Below are 15,298 nucleotides of genomic sequence, written 5' to 3'. Positions count from 1 at the left end.
AGGCAAAACACACCAGAAATATGAAAGGAGAATCATTCTCCTTTTTCAGTTCTCCATGAAAGGAAAATCTAATCTTCAGAAATATGTTAAGTTTTAATATTCCTCACCATTGGGAAGTCGCTTCTATTCCTGACAGTTTTAAGCACATTTTTGTGTTTAATATTACTGTAGAAATGCCACCACATTCCATTAAATATCTCTCTAGGAACCCAGAGTCACCCACTGGCCCTTTTTTTTAAGCAAAATAAGCCCCAGCTGATTAAACTTTGTGCGATATGTACTAATTTCTTTCCCGTTGCTTATTTTCAGAGTTTAAGGCAATCGTGTGTCTCTAACACAGCATTCTATTTTTTTAAATAAATTTCAATAAATTACCCTTAAAGAGAGCTTGTGGGGCATTTTTAACATTCATGTATATTCTGATCGCTCCAGAGTGCTAATCCGGGCCAGCGATTCCACTACTACCCAGGTACCATCAGAGAGAAGGTATGAGGGACAATGCAGAACCTAGGGCAGGACAGTGTGCTAATTCATTTCCCGGTGAATGAACTAAATTCTAAGATTCAAAATTTTTAATTAAATCAGTTACAAACAAAACTTTACCTTAGGTAATCAAAATTAATGTCAGTGTTTAAAATTTTTCATTATTCACAAATATTCTGATTTTTTAAATTCCCTCCTACAGAGAGTCACAGCCTTTCCCTAACATCCATACTTAACCCAGGAATTGTTCACAACCTTGGTTGCAAATTAATATCACCTGGGAACTTTTAAAATATATACGTCAGTACCTGGACTGCACTCAATTTAATTAATTAGAATTTTTAATTAATTTAATTTCTGGGAATTAGACAAGGGCAGTGGTATTTTTAAAAACTTCCCAGGTGATCCTATATGTGGCCAGGCTGGAGAATCACTACCTCAGAGCTGTTCACCTCTCTTATAATAATTGGCTTTAGTTGGTATCATGAGATGTGACCCTGGCTTTGTTTTAAGTAGATTATATATAGATAAATTTTTTAAGCCATAAAAATCAGTCTTTCACAAAGTGTTCTTTTTTAAAAAGCCTTTTCTATGACATTAGCCAAACCACTTAATTATCTAGGAAGGGTTGAAAAATATAAGGGGTTCAAGAATAGGTTGAATCATATGAAACTGCTGATATGTAACCATGTTTAAACTATACTTCAGTCATTTTATACCATTCAACATAATACATTATCTCTCACTTCCATTTTAACTCAGTCTGTATTCTTTTGAAAATCTATTCTGCATTATGAAATGTCATCATTTATTACAATGAATGTACTAGATTTCTAACAATGATAATTGAAAATGAAATTTAACAAAAATGTAATGTTATGAATTGTCTGTTATATACTATTCTTCTTATATTTTGAAACTAAATGCTATTTTATGTGTGTTCTGCCATCCTAGTCAAGGAGCCAAGGCCAAGGCAGAAGAAAAAGACCCTAAGAAACTAAAAAAGCAAGAAAAAGAAGAAAAAGACTTCAGGAAAAAATTTAAAGTATGTTTACATTTAAATATCATACAAAGTTCAAAGTGCTAATGAAAAAATTGATGATTTTTAAAAGTGTAATTATCAATATCACAGTTCTCCATCACAACTCCTTTATTTTCTACAAAATTTATTTTAGATTTAAATTTATTCCTATAAGAAATTAAGTAAACTCTCATACATGCACAATATATGTACTGTGATAATCATCTAAATTTAGCTGTCCTTTGAAACTTAATAAGAAGGTAAGCTAAAAATAGAATAGATAAAAAAGATGTGAGATAGATAGATATATGTGAAATATTATTCAGCCATGAAAAACAAGGAACTCCTGCCATTTGTGACAACAGGGATGCACCTTGAGAGCATTATACTAAGCAAAATAAGTCAGAATGACAGAGACAAATACTGTATGATATCACTTATATGTGGAATCTAAAATAACCAAACCCACAGAAATCAAGAGTAAAATCATGGTTACCAGAGGAGGGGAGCATGGGGAGATGCCTGTCAAAGGGTACAAATACTCAGTAGTTAGATGAGTAAGTTTTAGGGATCTAATTACAGCACGGTGCTTATAGTTAGCAATACTGTATTATATACATGGAAGCCCCTAACGGAGCAAATCTTAAATGTTCTCGCTATAAAAAAAGAAATGGTAATATTGCGAGGTGATCAAGCCAATAGAATTTACGTTCTGATTGTTATCATTTTGCAATATATGAGTGCGACAAATCAACACATGCATTACATCTTAAATTTTAAAAAACTTTTTATTTTAAAAATAATTATTAGGGGCTTCCCTGGTGGCGCAGTGGTTGAGAGTCCGCCTGCCAATGCAGGGGACACGGGTTCGTGCCCCGGTTGGGGAGGATCCCACATGCCGTGGAGCGGCTGGGCCTGTGAGCCCTTGCCGCTGAGCCTGCGCGTCCGGAGTCTGTGCTCTGCAACGGGAGAGGCCACAACAGTGAGAGGCCCGCGTACCGCCAAAAAAAATAAAATAATAATAATTATTATTATTATTAGGTTGGTGAGGTTATGAGTGGTTTTCCTCCAAAGAAGTTTTTGTTATTTTTTGAAAACAAGGAACTAGTTATTTGATAAAGATTTTCTTAATAAATCTGTCAATAAATGAATTACTTTAATAATACACATCAATCAATAAGGTAAATGCTTTTCCTTATTTTTCCAGTATGATGGTGAAATTAGAGTCCTCTATTACACCAAAGTTGCACCCTACTTAACTTCTAAAAAGTGGGGGAACAGAGATCTACAGGTGAAGCCTGGAGAATCCCTGGAAGTTATACAAAACACAGATGATACAAAAATTCTCTGCAGGAACGAAGAAGGAAAATGTAAGTCACTATTTATTCTTTATCGATAGGACACCCCAGAATTTAACGACTAAACAAGTCTTAGTGATCACTCCTATTTGTATTAACTGTTTTTGCTCCATGCTTTGTGAGTTGTGGAAAACATTAAGAAACTGGAGACCTTGCTGTGCTGGAATCAATGTATTTTACTTTAATTTTTTTTTTTTTTTCATTTCCCACCTGCTATATTTGGCACTGAGTTGCCAAAGTTATGCCAAATGTGTGCTTCTGAAAATGTGGTCCCCCAGACCACCAGCATCAGAAAACTCCTGTGTGTATTACAATTCTAACACCCTGGACCCACCCTTGACTTGCTGAGTCATGTACTCTGTGGGTCAGACAGAGTCTGTGATCATAACGGCTTCCCTAGTTTGCTCCTACGTACACTAAAGTGAGAACCACTCTGCTAAAGTAGTGAGTGGTTCTTGCTCTGGTCTGGTTTGAAATTATATCGCATATGTCACACCTAGAATCTCCAGTTTCCCTACCTTGCAAATTCACTTGCTTTCACTTCCTGTTCGGCCACATTTAATACGACATTCTATTCCAAATAAACACAAGAGTGTCCTGTCCTCTCTGACTTTCTGAGCTACTAAAGCTGGCAGATGGAAATGTTTTTGTCCAGTTTTAAAAGGAAGCTTATTTCATTTAACGTCCAGGGAAGAGTAAGTCAAAATTATGTTGTCCTATATTTAAAATTGAATGGCCAACATGGCTGTCCCATATCAGCTCGGTAAGTCTGCACGGAAAACACAAACTCTGAGTTCAATTTTAATGACAGGAAGGTGACTCAGGGACAGGAACCGAAGTAGATGTTTTAAGAATAAAATACAGTGACTCAAGGGTGGGGAAAATGGATCTAAAGCTTTTATGGAAGGGGTGTGGTTGGCTTTAAAAGAAAAAAATGGAATGTGGGTGCAAAGGATAAGAGGCAGGGGTATGTAGCATTATGACTTGAAGGTTACTGGAGATAATTCAAAGATGGAGCTCCAGAAGACAAAGAAAACCCCCATTCAGACCTGGATTTGTGAAGATGTACCCCAAGGAATAGTCTTAAATGCAGAATAACTACATGCTTTAAAAGGTCATCAAAATATTTTTAAATGTTCAAATTTTTAAAATTATTAAATAAGTTATGATAAATATATAAACTGTGTATTTTCCAGGGTGATTATGATAGCATGAGGAAATTCTCATGATACAACAGTAAGAGGAATAAGAAGCCTGCTTAAAGTAGGATAGGATTTATTTACAGCCATGTTAAAAAATATGTAAATAAAAGAAACCAAACTAAAATCCTAATAGTGGCTGATTAGGGTGATGGGCCTAAATGATATGTTTCCTTCCCTCTACTTTCCAAATTATTTCACATTTTTCACAACAGAGAATTGTTCTAGTACTTGTCATGTGGACCTTTCTCCAGAGGACAAGCTTCAGACTTATCTTGACCTGCTGTCCTGAGATTTGTGTCCCCGCAACAAATCCCATCTAGAGCAATGCTCCTCGACTCCAAAGTACATACACTTCACGTGGGGATCTTGTTAAAAATGCAGATTCTAACTTAGTAGGTCTGAGGTAGGGTGTTTTTCCCAAGCTCGCAGGTAATTGATGCTGCTGGTCCGCAGAACATACTCTGAGTAACAGGATATAAATGACCTCAACAACAAACATGTATAGATACAGATGAGCAGATGTAGATTCAGCATCAAAAACAGAAATTCAGAGGAGACTCCTACCTAGGAGCCAGTAGACCTTAAGAATGAGGAAAAGCAACAGCCATTCTGGGATAATTTGTAATCTGCTATCATTTTCTACTTCGACATCAATAATTCTAAATACTGCTATGAATACTGGAGGACTCCTATCCTCTTAGAGTTTATCATCTGTTAAAAATGAGAGGTGAAAACATTACATGACATTCTGGTAGATAAAATCAAGAGTTCCTTGTAACTTTTCTCTTCTTTTTTTTTTTCTGTGGCAGGACCAATGCACTTTACAATTCTCAAGCTCACTGATAACTAATTCAATTCTTAGGTGGTTTTAGGGTCCACCTCGAACAGAATGAAAACCAGATGATTATATCAGTAGCACTTGCGTACTAGTTGTTTTTTATTTATAGACTTTCTTTGGCCTGGACTTTGTCTTAGTTTGGCTTTCCCATTTGGGAGGAGATTCTGGGATACTCCCATGAGCACGTGGAGAAGTAGACTGGGAAGAGAAGGCAGCTAATAAAATCTTGTTAATAAACTGGGAAGAGAAGGCAGCTAATAAAATCTTGTTATCAAAAAAAGGTACACTTGGGTAGTAGGAGTTTAATCAGTTGGGAAATCGGAGTGGCAGTGTTATCCCATCTGGTGGGAAACAAACTGGGGTACTTATACATCAACTCCGTGTCCATCAGGAATTGAAGCCTACTCCTGGGCAGGTGGGAGGGCCACCAAGAGCATCTGCGATTTCATTATTCCACAATTCAATGATCATATCTGCTTAATTTCCCTTTTATTTTTCCAAATCTCTTGCTTTTCTTAATATTTCTAAAACTGCTGGTTAGTCTTTCCTTGAACTAGATCCTTAACATGTTTAATTTTCTTAATTTCTGATCTATTCCTCAAATACCTCCATAGGATTTGGGACAATTGTTGTATGAATTTAACCCTTCCTCACCTGGATTATTGCAATAGCCTTTCAAATGATATGTCTCCCTTACCCTTCTCTCAGCCAATCCACTCACCATACTGTTACCCAAATATTATTTTTAAAAACATGAAGTCTTTAGGGTTAGTATATAAAGCCCTTTGTGATCTAGCGTCACCTTCATCAACTATTTCCCATCTGCAACTAACACTCCAGAAATGTAAACTACTCATTTGTCATTCCCTAAATAAATTATGCTATTTCATCCTTCTATGCTATTTTATTCTACTTGGAATGCCCATAAATTATCTATTAAAAACAACCCAGTTGTCATCTAAAATTGGAAGCACACTCACTCCCTCCTCTGCAGCCACCCTAACACAATTAATCTCTCCCTTGCTGCACCATGCCACTACTGTTATTGCTGTCACTGTCCTTACTGTTTTTCCAATCTATTACTCTTATGAGACGGAGCTTGAGAGTAGCTTCAGTGAAATGTTCTCAACACCGTATTGCCAACACATTCTACACTGCCTGGCACCTTGTTTGGGGCTTGCTGAATTGAGTATAACAATTTGGAGATTGCAGTTGGATAACCAGATGAAAATCTGACATACTGACATTCACAGGAAGAAGTCCGTTGAATAGTTTAACTTGTTAGAAGACAGAAGTTCTCTGTCTTAGCCATAGTGATGTGGTTCACTTGTTGTGTATCATTTGGGAGACTCTGAATCTTTCAGTTCCTTTTTTCTACATCTAATTAGCAGTAACGACATTTGCAGTCCAACATCATGATGACCCTAACATTTTCCTTACTTTAATCCATCCAAAAAAAAAAAGAAAACCATAGTTTACTTAAACCTAATTTGTAATGATAGATATGAGAGGCTAAATCATTAACAGTAATCCCTTCCCACTGTGGAGTAGAGTACAAGCCACTTTTACAGGCATTATCACATTTGATCAGGTCTCACCCACTGACTTGTAGAAAAGCACATTGTAGAGGCATTGAGATCTTAAATATATATTTCTGGCACATTCCCAAATGTTTAGAATTTCTCGCTAATATTTGTGCATGTTCCTCAACTCAAAGTCTCATAAGCTGTGAGTTTTCCCACCTCCTGTCACTGGAGAAAATTTTTCTACAGAAAAGTGTGGAATGAGACATGAGCTGAGTTATTTGTGATCAAAATGTTGTCCATTTCCTTTGGGCACCAAAGGAAGGGGAATTTTAAAGGTGTTTTGGGTGTCCCCAAATCCAATTGATGATTTCTTTGCTTAGGTAATTTTGGTTTCGATTTTAAAACAACACATGTTCACTGAAGAAAATTTTTGTATTCAGAAATTTAATGTCACCTGATTTGAAGCCCTAAAAATAAGTAGGGAGAGAAAAAGAGAGAGGGAAAGAGAACATTTTTATAGAACTAGGATAATAATTTATATTTAGCATTATACACTGCATTTTGTTTTTAATTTCTATTACATTATGAGCATTTTCTCTTGAAGTCGGACGTTGTTCCACTTGCCTTAGTAAATCTATGCAGTATGACTATTGTTTTTAAACTGCATGAGGCCAAATTGAGTAAGTTTAACTTTATTTCTGGACTTGCTCACAACAAACGAAATAATAAGGAAATAATAAAATTTGTCATTTTTATTGAGTAAAAAATTTGAAAATATTAGAACAAAGATATTTTTTCCAAAGATGGTTTTGTATATCCTTGGTAATTTTATATTCACAACACCCTTCTGAAAGGTGAGTCATTAGTCCTGCGACACATCTGCACTGTAGCAAGTAAATGTTTTGGGAAGAAATTAACTGGCACATATGGTGGGTGGGTGTTACTTTCTTAACCAACTCTACCCACCACATATTTCAAAACATTTGTTTCAAGTCACTGTGTTCTGCTCTATGAATGTGAGATTTCCTAATGATAATTTCATATTATGTGTGAGCATCCCTGGTGTGCCAGTGCCCACGATATTATAGAGCTAACTAAACACAGCAGCCACGCTGCGTGTTACAGAACTATGATGAGGTTTTCTGTTTATTTCATTTGTTTGTATTTTTCATTACATTCCCTATGATGAATGTTCATGGAACATGTGAGCAGAGAACATTTTTCTACTTCCAAAAAAAAAAAATTGTGTTTAGGAACTATCATGGAGAAGTTGTTTAAAACTTCATGGTAAGACACTTGTTTTGACACTGTCATGAATCATGCTTGTAATAGAATGAAGTTTCAGCGGAGATTTTTAAAGGTACTAGACAGCAAAACCTATGCTGTATTAAAAGTCGTTAACCCTACAAAAGTGCTATATAATAGTGATTTCATAGTTTATGAGCCCCAAATGATCACATCATTTCAGGGAACTAAAGTAGAGCAGCACAGTACCATCCCACACCCCAACCCCTTGATAAGTTTGTTCTTAAATAATATTCACAATCGTTGATGTTTATGTAGCTCACACAATAACAAAAACAACAAAACGGCAACAACGTTAGAGCTTTCAACAAAAGAAAAAGCTGCTCCATAGAACTCTTGAAGAGTCAAGATATAGGAGGAAATGTAATAGGGATTTGAGAAGCTAGGAAAATATATTTTTTTATAATAAACTTTGTGAGGTTAGGTAATTAAGCTCTATATCATGAGTTAGTAACTTTGGTCATTGAAAGGACTGTTTTATGCCTAATTACAGATAGTGTTTTATCCAGGTCTACACAATTTTAGCATAACTGAGTTTTAAAAAGTAGATGACCTACAAGCACAAGAAAATAAAAACCTTTTATTTCCAGAAATGGTGATTATATTCTCTTTGTTTTGGATTTTGTTTCTCTTGACCTTCTAAATATTTTTTACAAACAACAACAGAAATATACTTGAGGCCAGAATAATTCCAATCTCTGGCAATATTTTCTTACTTCTTATACATTTCTCTAATTGTCTACGTGCTAATTTTAGTTCAGACACTTTACAAAGCCCAGACAACTCACAATGAGATTGATTTCATCGTTAAAGGCTTCAGTCGTTATTTTAAAATTATTAATTTAAACATGAATATCAATGGGAACACTTACTTGTATTGTTTTATTTTCCAGTTTGTTTTAAGAGAAAATTCAAAATGAAAACATAACCACCAATTTTAACTAACGAAAAAAAAGCTTTGTGACTCTTACTGTCTGTAGAAATGGTTCACACTTTATGTTAGCCCTAAACAGAAGTACGAGTAAAGACAGACTTCAATTATTGGAAGCCTGACACAAAATCCACACTTTGTTCAAAAAGTCTGTTATTTGCACAGAGTTTCTCTTTTGAGAGACACACATAGAGTTGAATTTGTTAGAGATGAGATTATCCCCCTTTAAAAATTACGCTAAATGATGATGTCTACCTTAACTTTTTTTTAAAGTTTGTTAACGTGAAATGACTGAAAGAACTGTGGAATCAAAGTCTACCCAAGGATCATAGATATTAATTTTAGATGACCTTTATATTAATTTTTCCACTTCTTTAATTGAAATAAAAAGGAAGGTATAACATTGTCTAATTTTTCATACTCTGAGAAAAATATTACTTATTGTACTTTTATCATTTTGACATATGCTTCATTACTGCCATGCTGCAGGAATTCAGAGATAACTTCGATTCTTTATTTTCCAAATATGATTCTTATGAACAATTTTCATCAACAAGTAGTTAATTTCTTGACAAAATATTTTGGTGGAATTGTTTTTACCCTGGAATATTTCAAGGGAAAGTTCATTCTCTTAATTTTTAATCCACAATTTCAGTTGTATGATTCTAACTTTAAAAAAATTTTGCATGTTAAATCAATGGCAATATGATATTAGTATGTTTATGTAAGTTTATTAACGTTGGTATTAATTTTTGCTTGTGAGCTTCCTGCTTTATCATTTTTTACACATTTACTCTTATTTAGAACCAAAACTAGATCTGAGCTGGAGCAAAACCAATAGATTGACTCAGTGAAAGAAGTTATTTAGAAGCTGTATTGACAAGACTGTAAATGGTACTAATATCAAGCATATAACAGTGGCTAGGTGCTGACACAAAACCAATAATTCCAAAGGCTAGTAACATTAATTAGACGTCAGCAGACATTTTCTTAAGAAAAATAGCCCATATGTTTTCTTAGGAGTATTTTGCACAAGAGGGGCAAAACTAAAGTGAAAAAAACTTTGCTTTCTTGTATAAAATGTTTATTTTCCATTTAACAGAGGAATCACTAGAATCCCTGATATGTGCTCTTCTAATAGTTATGTATTCCATGAAAGATGAAAATGCAAACATCGCCGCTCTGTCAGATGGCAAAAGCAATAGTGAAAGATCTTTCACGCTCATTATAAGAGAGCTGTTTTGAAACCATTTAGAATGCACACTCCCCCAAGTACACACTAGATTGCGGATCTGAAAGGGGAATGGAACACAGTTCTGACTGTTCAGTATAATAAAATTTGAAAAGTTAAGTCTTAGACCTGGTGCTATTTAAAATCCCTACCTGTGACCTACTTTTTTCATAGAAGAAATTATGCTTAATAAATTCTTAAAACTGTGTCAAATGGGTAACACCTTAAAGAAATAGATTAAAATGTGAAAGAAAATTATGCTACAACCTACAGTAGCTTAGAAAAGAAAATATTGGTTTTTAATTTAAGGGGGAAAGGAGGAAAGATTGTAAATGGAGGAAAAGAGTCATGTAGGAGAGAGAGAGAGAAAAAAGTTAGAGAGAAGAGGAAAAGTTGTAAAGCAGAAACTAACACACCATTGTAAAGCAATTATACTCCAATAAAGATGTTAAAAAAAAAAAAAGGAAGGAGAGAAAAGTGGACACAAATAAGAAAAATAAGTCATATTTGGAGATAGATATAATTATTCAATATATTATATCATATTCTTTTAATTATTAAATTCTATTTCAATTTCTTTAAAAATAGTAGGGATTTTTCTAGTTTGTACTGTTAATAAAATTTATTTTCTTTTTCTTTCTTAGACGGTTATGTCCTTCGGAGTTACTTGGTAGACAAGTAAGCCCATTTTCTTCTACTACTATACTTCTGAAAATAATTATATGCTTTTCTTTAGGAAAGTTTCCTAATATCACTTACATAATATAATCTACTAAACTATCATAAATAAATTTTAAAACAATATGCTATACTAATGTCAATATGGTAGTACCCATAACGAAGTTAGTTTTGATAAAGTGTCACTCTTTTAAATATAAAGGAGGAGCCCTTCTCATTCATGATTATACAGTTCATAGTTTTAGATATTCATTGGATACACACATTGCAAATATTGGAGACAGGTCAAAACCACTAACACTTTGCATTTCACTAGCTATTAATGCAGTTGATTGAATTGAATTAATCAGGTATCGATTAGTGTCTGCAGAGTAGGTACAAATATCACCTGTTAACGGTTTATGGCTTGGCGCCTAACTGAAGGCTTTTCTTTACTCACACTAGGCATAGTAGAGTATATTAAGTTGCCTTTTTTGGAAGCATGCCAGAAAAAGATAGCGGTCAATGATTCTTCTATTTTTATGAATAGGACATTGTCACAGTCTGGTACTAGTGCTATTAGAGTCCACCCACAATGTTATAAGATCCTATTCCAAGTAAACCAGTGCAAGAAATGAACTCCATTATCAGGGTAGGTCATATACCAATACAGAGATTTACAGAATTCAGCATGATTAAGAAATCAAGGACGATTCACAAACTGTATCCATAAATAACCTGACACCAATCAGAAAGAGGCAAAACAATGTTAAGGGCTCTGCCAGCAAACCAGGAAAGAGTCAAAAGAAAAATAATCACAATACTTTTATTTTCCTCAGAGCATTAATCACAGTAGTAGGCATGGGACTTTTCAATAGGTTTTACTCTGTGAAAGATACAAATTTCAAGGAAAGAATGCGTGACAAATAACGGGACCACGTCTTCATCAGTGATTACTACAGGATGATTAAGAGAGAATTCAGAAAGTGTACTCTCTAAGTAATTATTGCTTTACTACCTATTGAAGTGAATACTTAATAAAAGTTTATTGAATGAATAATAGAAAAAAATCTGTCCTCTTTGCATTTGTATCAGATTTCCATTAGCCAAATCCTCCCTCAATCTCAGAGAAAGGATCCAAACAGAAGACCTAGGGAACTCACAGCATCTGCCATAGTTGGCAGCAATTTGAAAAGCCTGCTGCTGCTTCCATGATAAATGCACAGAGGTAGTATAGGAACCAAGAGTAGGTCTGGTCTAAATGACAAAGTCACCTTACATTTGTGTATCCTACGTTTCAAGGCTATATTAATATTTATAATTCTTTCTACTTTAATTACTTGCATATCATTCTCTCCTCCATTAGATTAGAACTTTCTTGAAATAAAAACTGTGTCTTACTTATATCTCCTGGTACATAGGAGGGACTCAGTGTGTGTGTAGAATAGAATATTTCACAAAGATTCAGGACCAGATAAAACCTAAAATGTGTAAAACTCACCAGAACGATTATTATGGCTGCCGCCTATAACCACAAATATTTTTTAAATTACATAACATAAGAATCACCATATAGTGACTTCCTTGGCAGTCCAGCGGTTAAGACTCCATGCTTCCAATGCAGGGGACATGGGTTCGATCCCTGGTCGGGAAACTAAGATCCCACATGCTGCGCGGCGTGGCCAAAAACTTTAAAAAGTAAAAAATAGGACTTCCCTGGTGGCGCAGTGGTTAAGAATCCGCCTGCCAATGCAGGTGACATAGGTTCGAGCCCTGGTCCGGGAAGATCCCACATGCCGCGGAGCAACTAAGCCTGTGCGCCACAGCTACTGAAGCCCACGTGCCTAGAGCCCGTGCTCCGAAACAAGAGAAGCCACCACAATAAGAAGCCCACGCACCACAACGAAGAGTAGCCCCCGCTCGCCACAACTAGAGAAAGTCTGGCATGCAGCAATGAAGGCCCAACGCAGCCAAAAATAAAATTAATTAATTAATTATAAATAAATAAATAAATAAATAAATAAAGAATCACCATACAAACCATATCCTGGCTGCTTATTTTGTAACCAATATTTATATATTTTAAATTAATATTTACAAATTATAATTAGAAACATTGCAGAAATGATGCACCCATTTCCTATGCCAAATATTTCTGTATTTGATTCAACATTTGAAGTTCAAGTGAAAGTAGTATAAATCTGATATTACTGAACATAAAGAATCCATCACAGTTTTGGATTAGGGCCCCCAGTGGAGTACTGTGCCGTGATTTTTCAGTTTGTTCAGTTCAACAAACACTACTGACCAAGGACAGCTGTGTGCTAGGCTTATAGTTCTATCTAAAGATGAGTAAGGCATGGTCTATGCTCTTGGGGCATGTTTTCATTATTCTGTATGTCTATGATATGGAATAAATTGTGTGTGTGTGTGTGTGTGTGCGTGCTATAAGAATGAAACAGAGGATTAGATTAAATCAATGAAAGGAGATACAGATGAATATGAAATTTCTTCCCACTTATAAATGTAACTTCTCACCCTTAAATGCCTTATGTCACGTAAAATCACATTATTAAACTTATAACCTAAATATTGCTTTAATGTTAAGAAGATTCTTTCTTTAAAATAAAATTTATTTTCTACATTTACAGTGATGGAGAGATTTATGACGATATTGCTGATGGTAAGTCTCACGTGGCATCCAGCACAGAGAACAGTCATGGTGAATTTACTGTTCTTACAAATACTGAAAATAGCTTGCTGGATTAATTAGAGCCTTCCAATCTGATTAGAATTTGAATCACCTGAAAATGTTAAGAAAGGTAAATGCCATGGTATAATGAAATAAAATTATTTTTGAACATGATTGAAAATCAAGGAAAAATCTCTTATTTATTTTCTTTGAAAACAAAAGAATGAAATATTAGTAATATTTTTCATTATACCATGAATCTTAATAAGAATTGCTTTATCCACAAAAATATTTGTGCCTCGACAATAAGTAGGTACTTATTTCATAACCTGTATTACTCACTAGTATTATCTAAGCATTGTACATTTCTAAATTATGATCTAAAACATTAATCTCACCTGAAATGAAGCATAGTGTTAATTATGTTCCTTTTAGTCTCCTTTTAAATGTATGATTCTTACTGATACCTAATATTTTCAACCTCATTCAGAATTACTATCAAAAAGTACATTTAATTAAGTACCAGGTAAAATAATCTTGAGTCTCATTTTGATAGAGAATAGATTTGTCCAGAAACTTTGTTTGGAAAAGTACACTGAGCAATGAATGTTAAATAAATATATGGCCTTCGATTTAAATGCTTTTTCATAAAGTGAGACAATTCTCCTATTTTTATCCTAAACCAGGAGAGTATGAATCATTTACATTTACAGCGTTGGAACACTTAGAGGATATGTATTTTGTGTAACTAATTTAAATTTGTATTTTCTTCTTTTAGGTTGCATCTATGACAATGACTAGTTCTCAGCTTTGGTCATTCTGCTATGTTCATTTGATGACAATGTGAAGTCTGTGTTTTAATTGTCCTATGTTATCGGGTATCATAGAAAATGAATGCACAAAGCTAGTTATTACCATTTGTTATAAAATTATGATTATTTTTATACATTTTGAGATTTTGGACTTAGAAAATGATTTCCCTGCTTAATCAACATCTTGGAAGACTGCATCAATGAGATGTAAGAAATATTAAATACCCAGTTCTGCCTCAGCTACAATTATGTAAGCACTTCTTTTAGACCATCAATAGACAACTCTCCCTTCCGGAAAAAAAAAAAAAATCTTTTGAGAAAAAATGGCTGTTGTCTAAAGAAATATAAAGAACAACAAAAATATAAGGAAGGAAATCTTTAAATGTTTCATAAGAAGAAAAACTCTTGTTTGTACTTCTAATGATCCTATCTTATATTCTCTATTCAAATTATCTATCTTTTAAAAGGCAGGGCTGTCTCCACTCTTACTGGTGGGTTAAATGTTTTCAAACATTATAGTAGTAGCAGAACTTTTGTATAAAGTTTACCATATAATTCTGTTTAAAATACTGTTGTAACTAGAGTAGATATGAATGAAGACCACCCCAAAATTATGAAGAATGGAAGAATGGAGTTCAAAATTGACTAGCCTTTCATGGCACCTCTTTACTATGAAGACTCTTTTAAAGGTTTCTGTTTTTGTTTCTCTATTACCCCTACGGAAAAAAAATTTTAAACCACTTTACTGGAAAGTTGGCCAGCAGAGGAAATACAAATTAATAAACCTTAGCATTTGGGCTGGGGTGTTTCCTATTGGTACGTACTCAACCAAAAATAACCCCAAAACAAAATGTGAAGCATTTGGGTTCCAAATGCTAAGAACACTAAACACCACGATACAAAATGCAGAAACCTAACACCCAAGAAAATAGCATATTAGGAAATTTTTTCACAGCTTCCAAAATATGAATTGAGCAAATCCTAATGCTGGCTCTGCTGTTAATGAGCCATGATGTGTTATTGGATAAATTATTTATCCTCCTCCTAGTTTTCTCATCTGCAAATTTCAGGATTAGACTAAGTCAATTTTTCCCAACGTTTTCACTATCAGTTACCTCAAATGCCTATAATCCTCCCTCTACCCTAGCCCTGTGTTTCAGAAGTTTTGCTGATTTTTAAAACTCATTGATTAAATAATGATTAATGCATTATCCATGTTTTAATATTGCAGAGGCCCATTGG

The 15,298-nt window shown here is 34.4% G+C and overlaps 1 protein-coding gene across 5 annotated transcripts in view; it reads left to right on the top strand.

Annotated features, from left to right (window-relative positions):
• Positions 1-14,295, top strand: part of FYB1 (FYN binding protein 1) — a 175,951-nt gene extending 161,656 nt beyond the window's left edge. For all 5 annotated transcript variants that reach the window (XM_089908804.1, XM_089908802.1, XM_089908805.1 and 2 more), the window contains 5 exons: positions 1,438-1,528; positions 2,712-2,874; positions 10,540-10,573; positions 13,204-13,235; positions 14,023-14,295. In XM_089908804.1, the coding sequence (XP_089764930.1) occupies positions 1,438-1,528; positions 2,712-2,874; positions 10,540-10,573; positions 13,204-13,235; positions 14,023-14,045 (343 nt within the window). In that variant the 3' untranslated portion in view covers positions 14,046-14,295. The remainder of the gene's footprint in view (positions 1-1,437; positions 1,529-2,711; positions 2,875-10,539; positions 10,574-13,203; positions 13,236-14,022) is intronic.
• The last annotated feature ends 1,003 nt before the right edge of the window (positions 14,296-15,298 follow it).

The sequence above is a fragment of the Delphinapterus leucas genome, chromosome 3 (assembly GCF_059928025.1).
Source record: "Delphinapterus leucas isolate spDelLeu-1000000601 "Yukka" chromosome 3, BTC_Dleu_Yukka2, whole genome shotgun sequence".
In the NCBI taxonomy this organism is placed as follows: domain Eukaryota; kingdom Metazoa; phylum Chordata; class Mammalia; order Artiodactyla; family Monodontidae; genus Delphinapterus; species Delphinapterus leucas.
The sequence above is the reverse complement of the archived record's forward strand: the minus strand, read 5'-3'. Positions and strand labels throughout refer to the sequence as shown.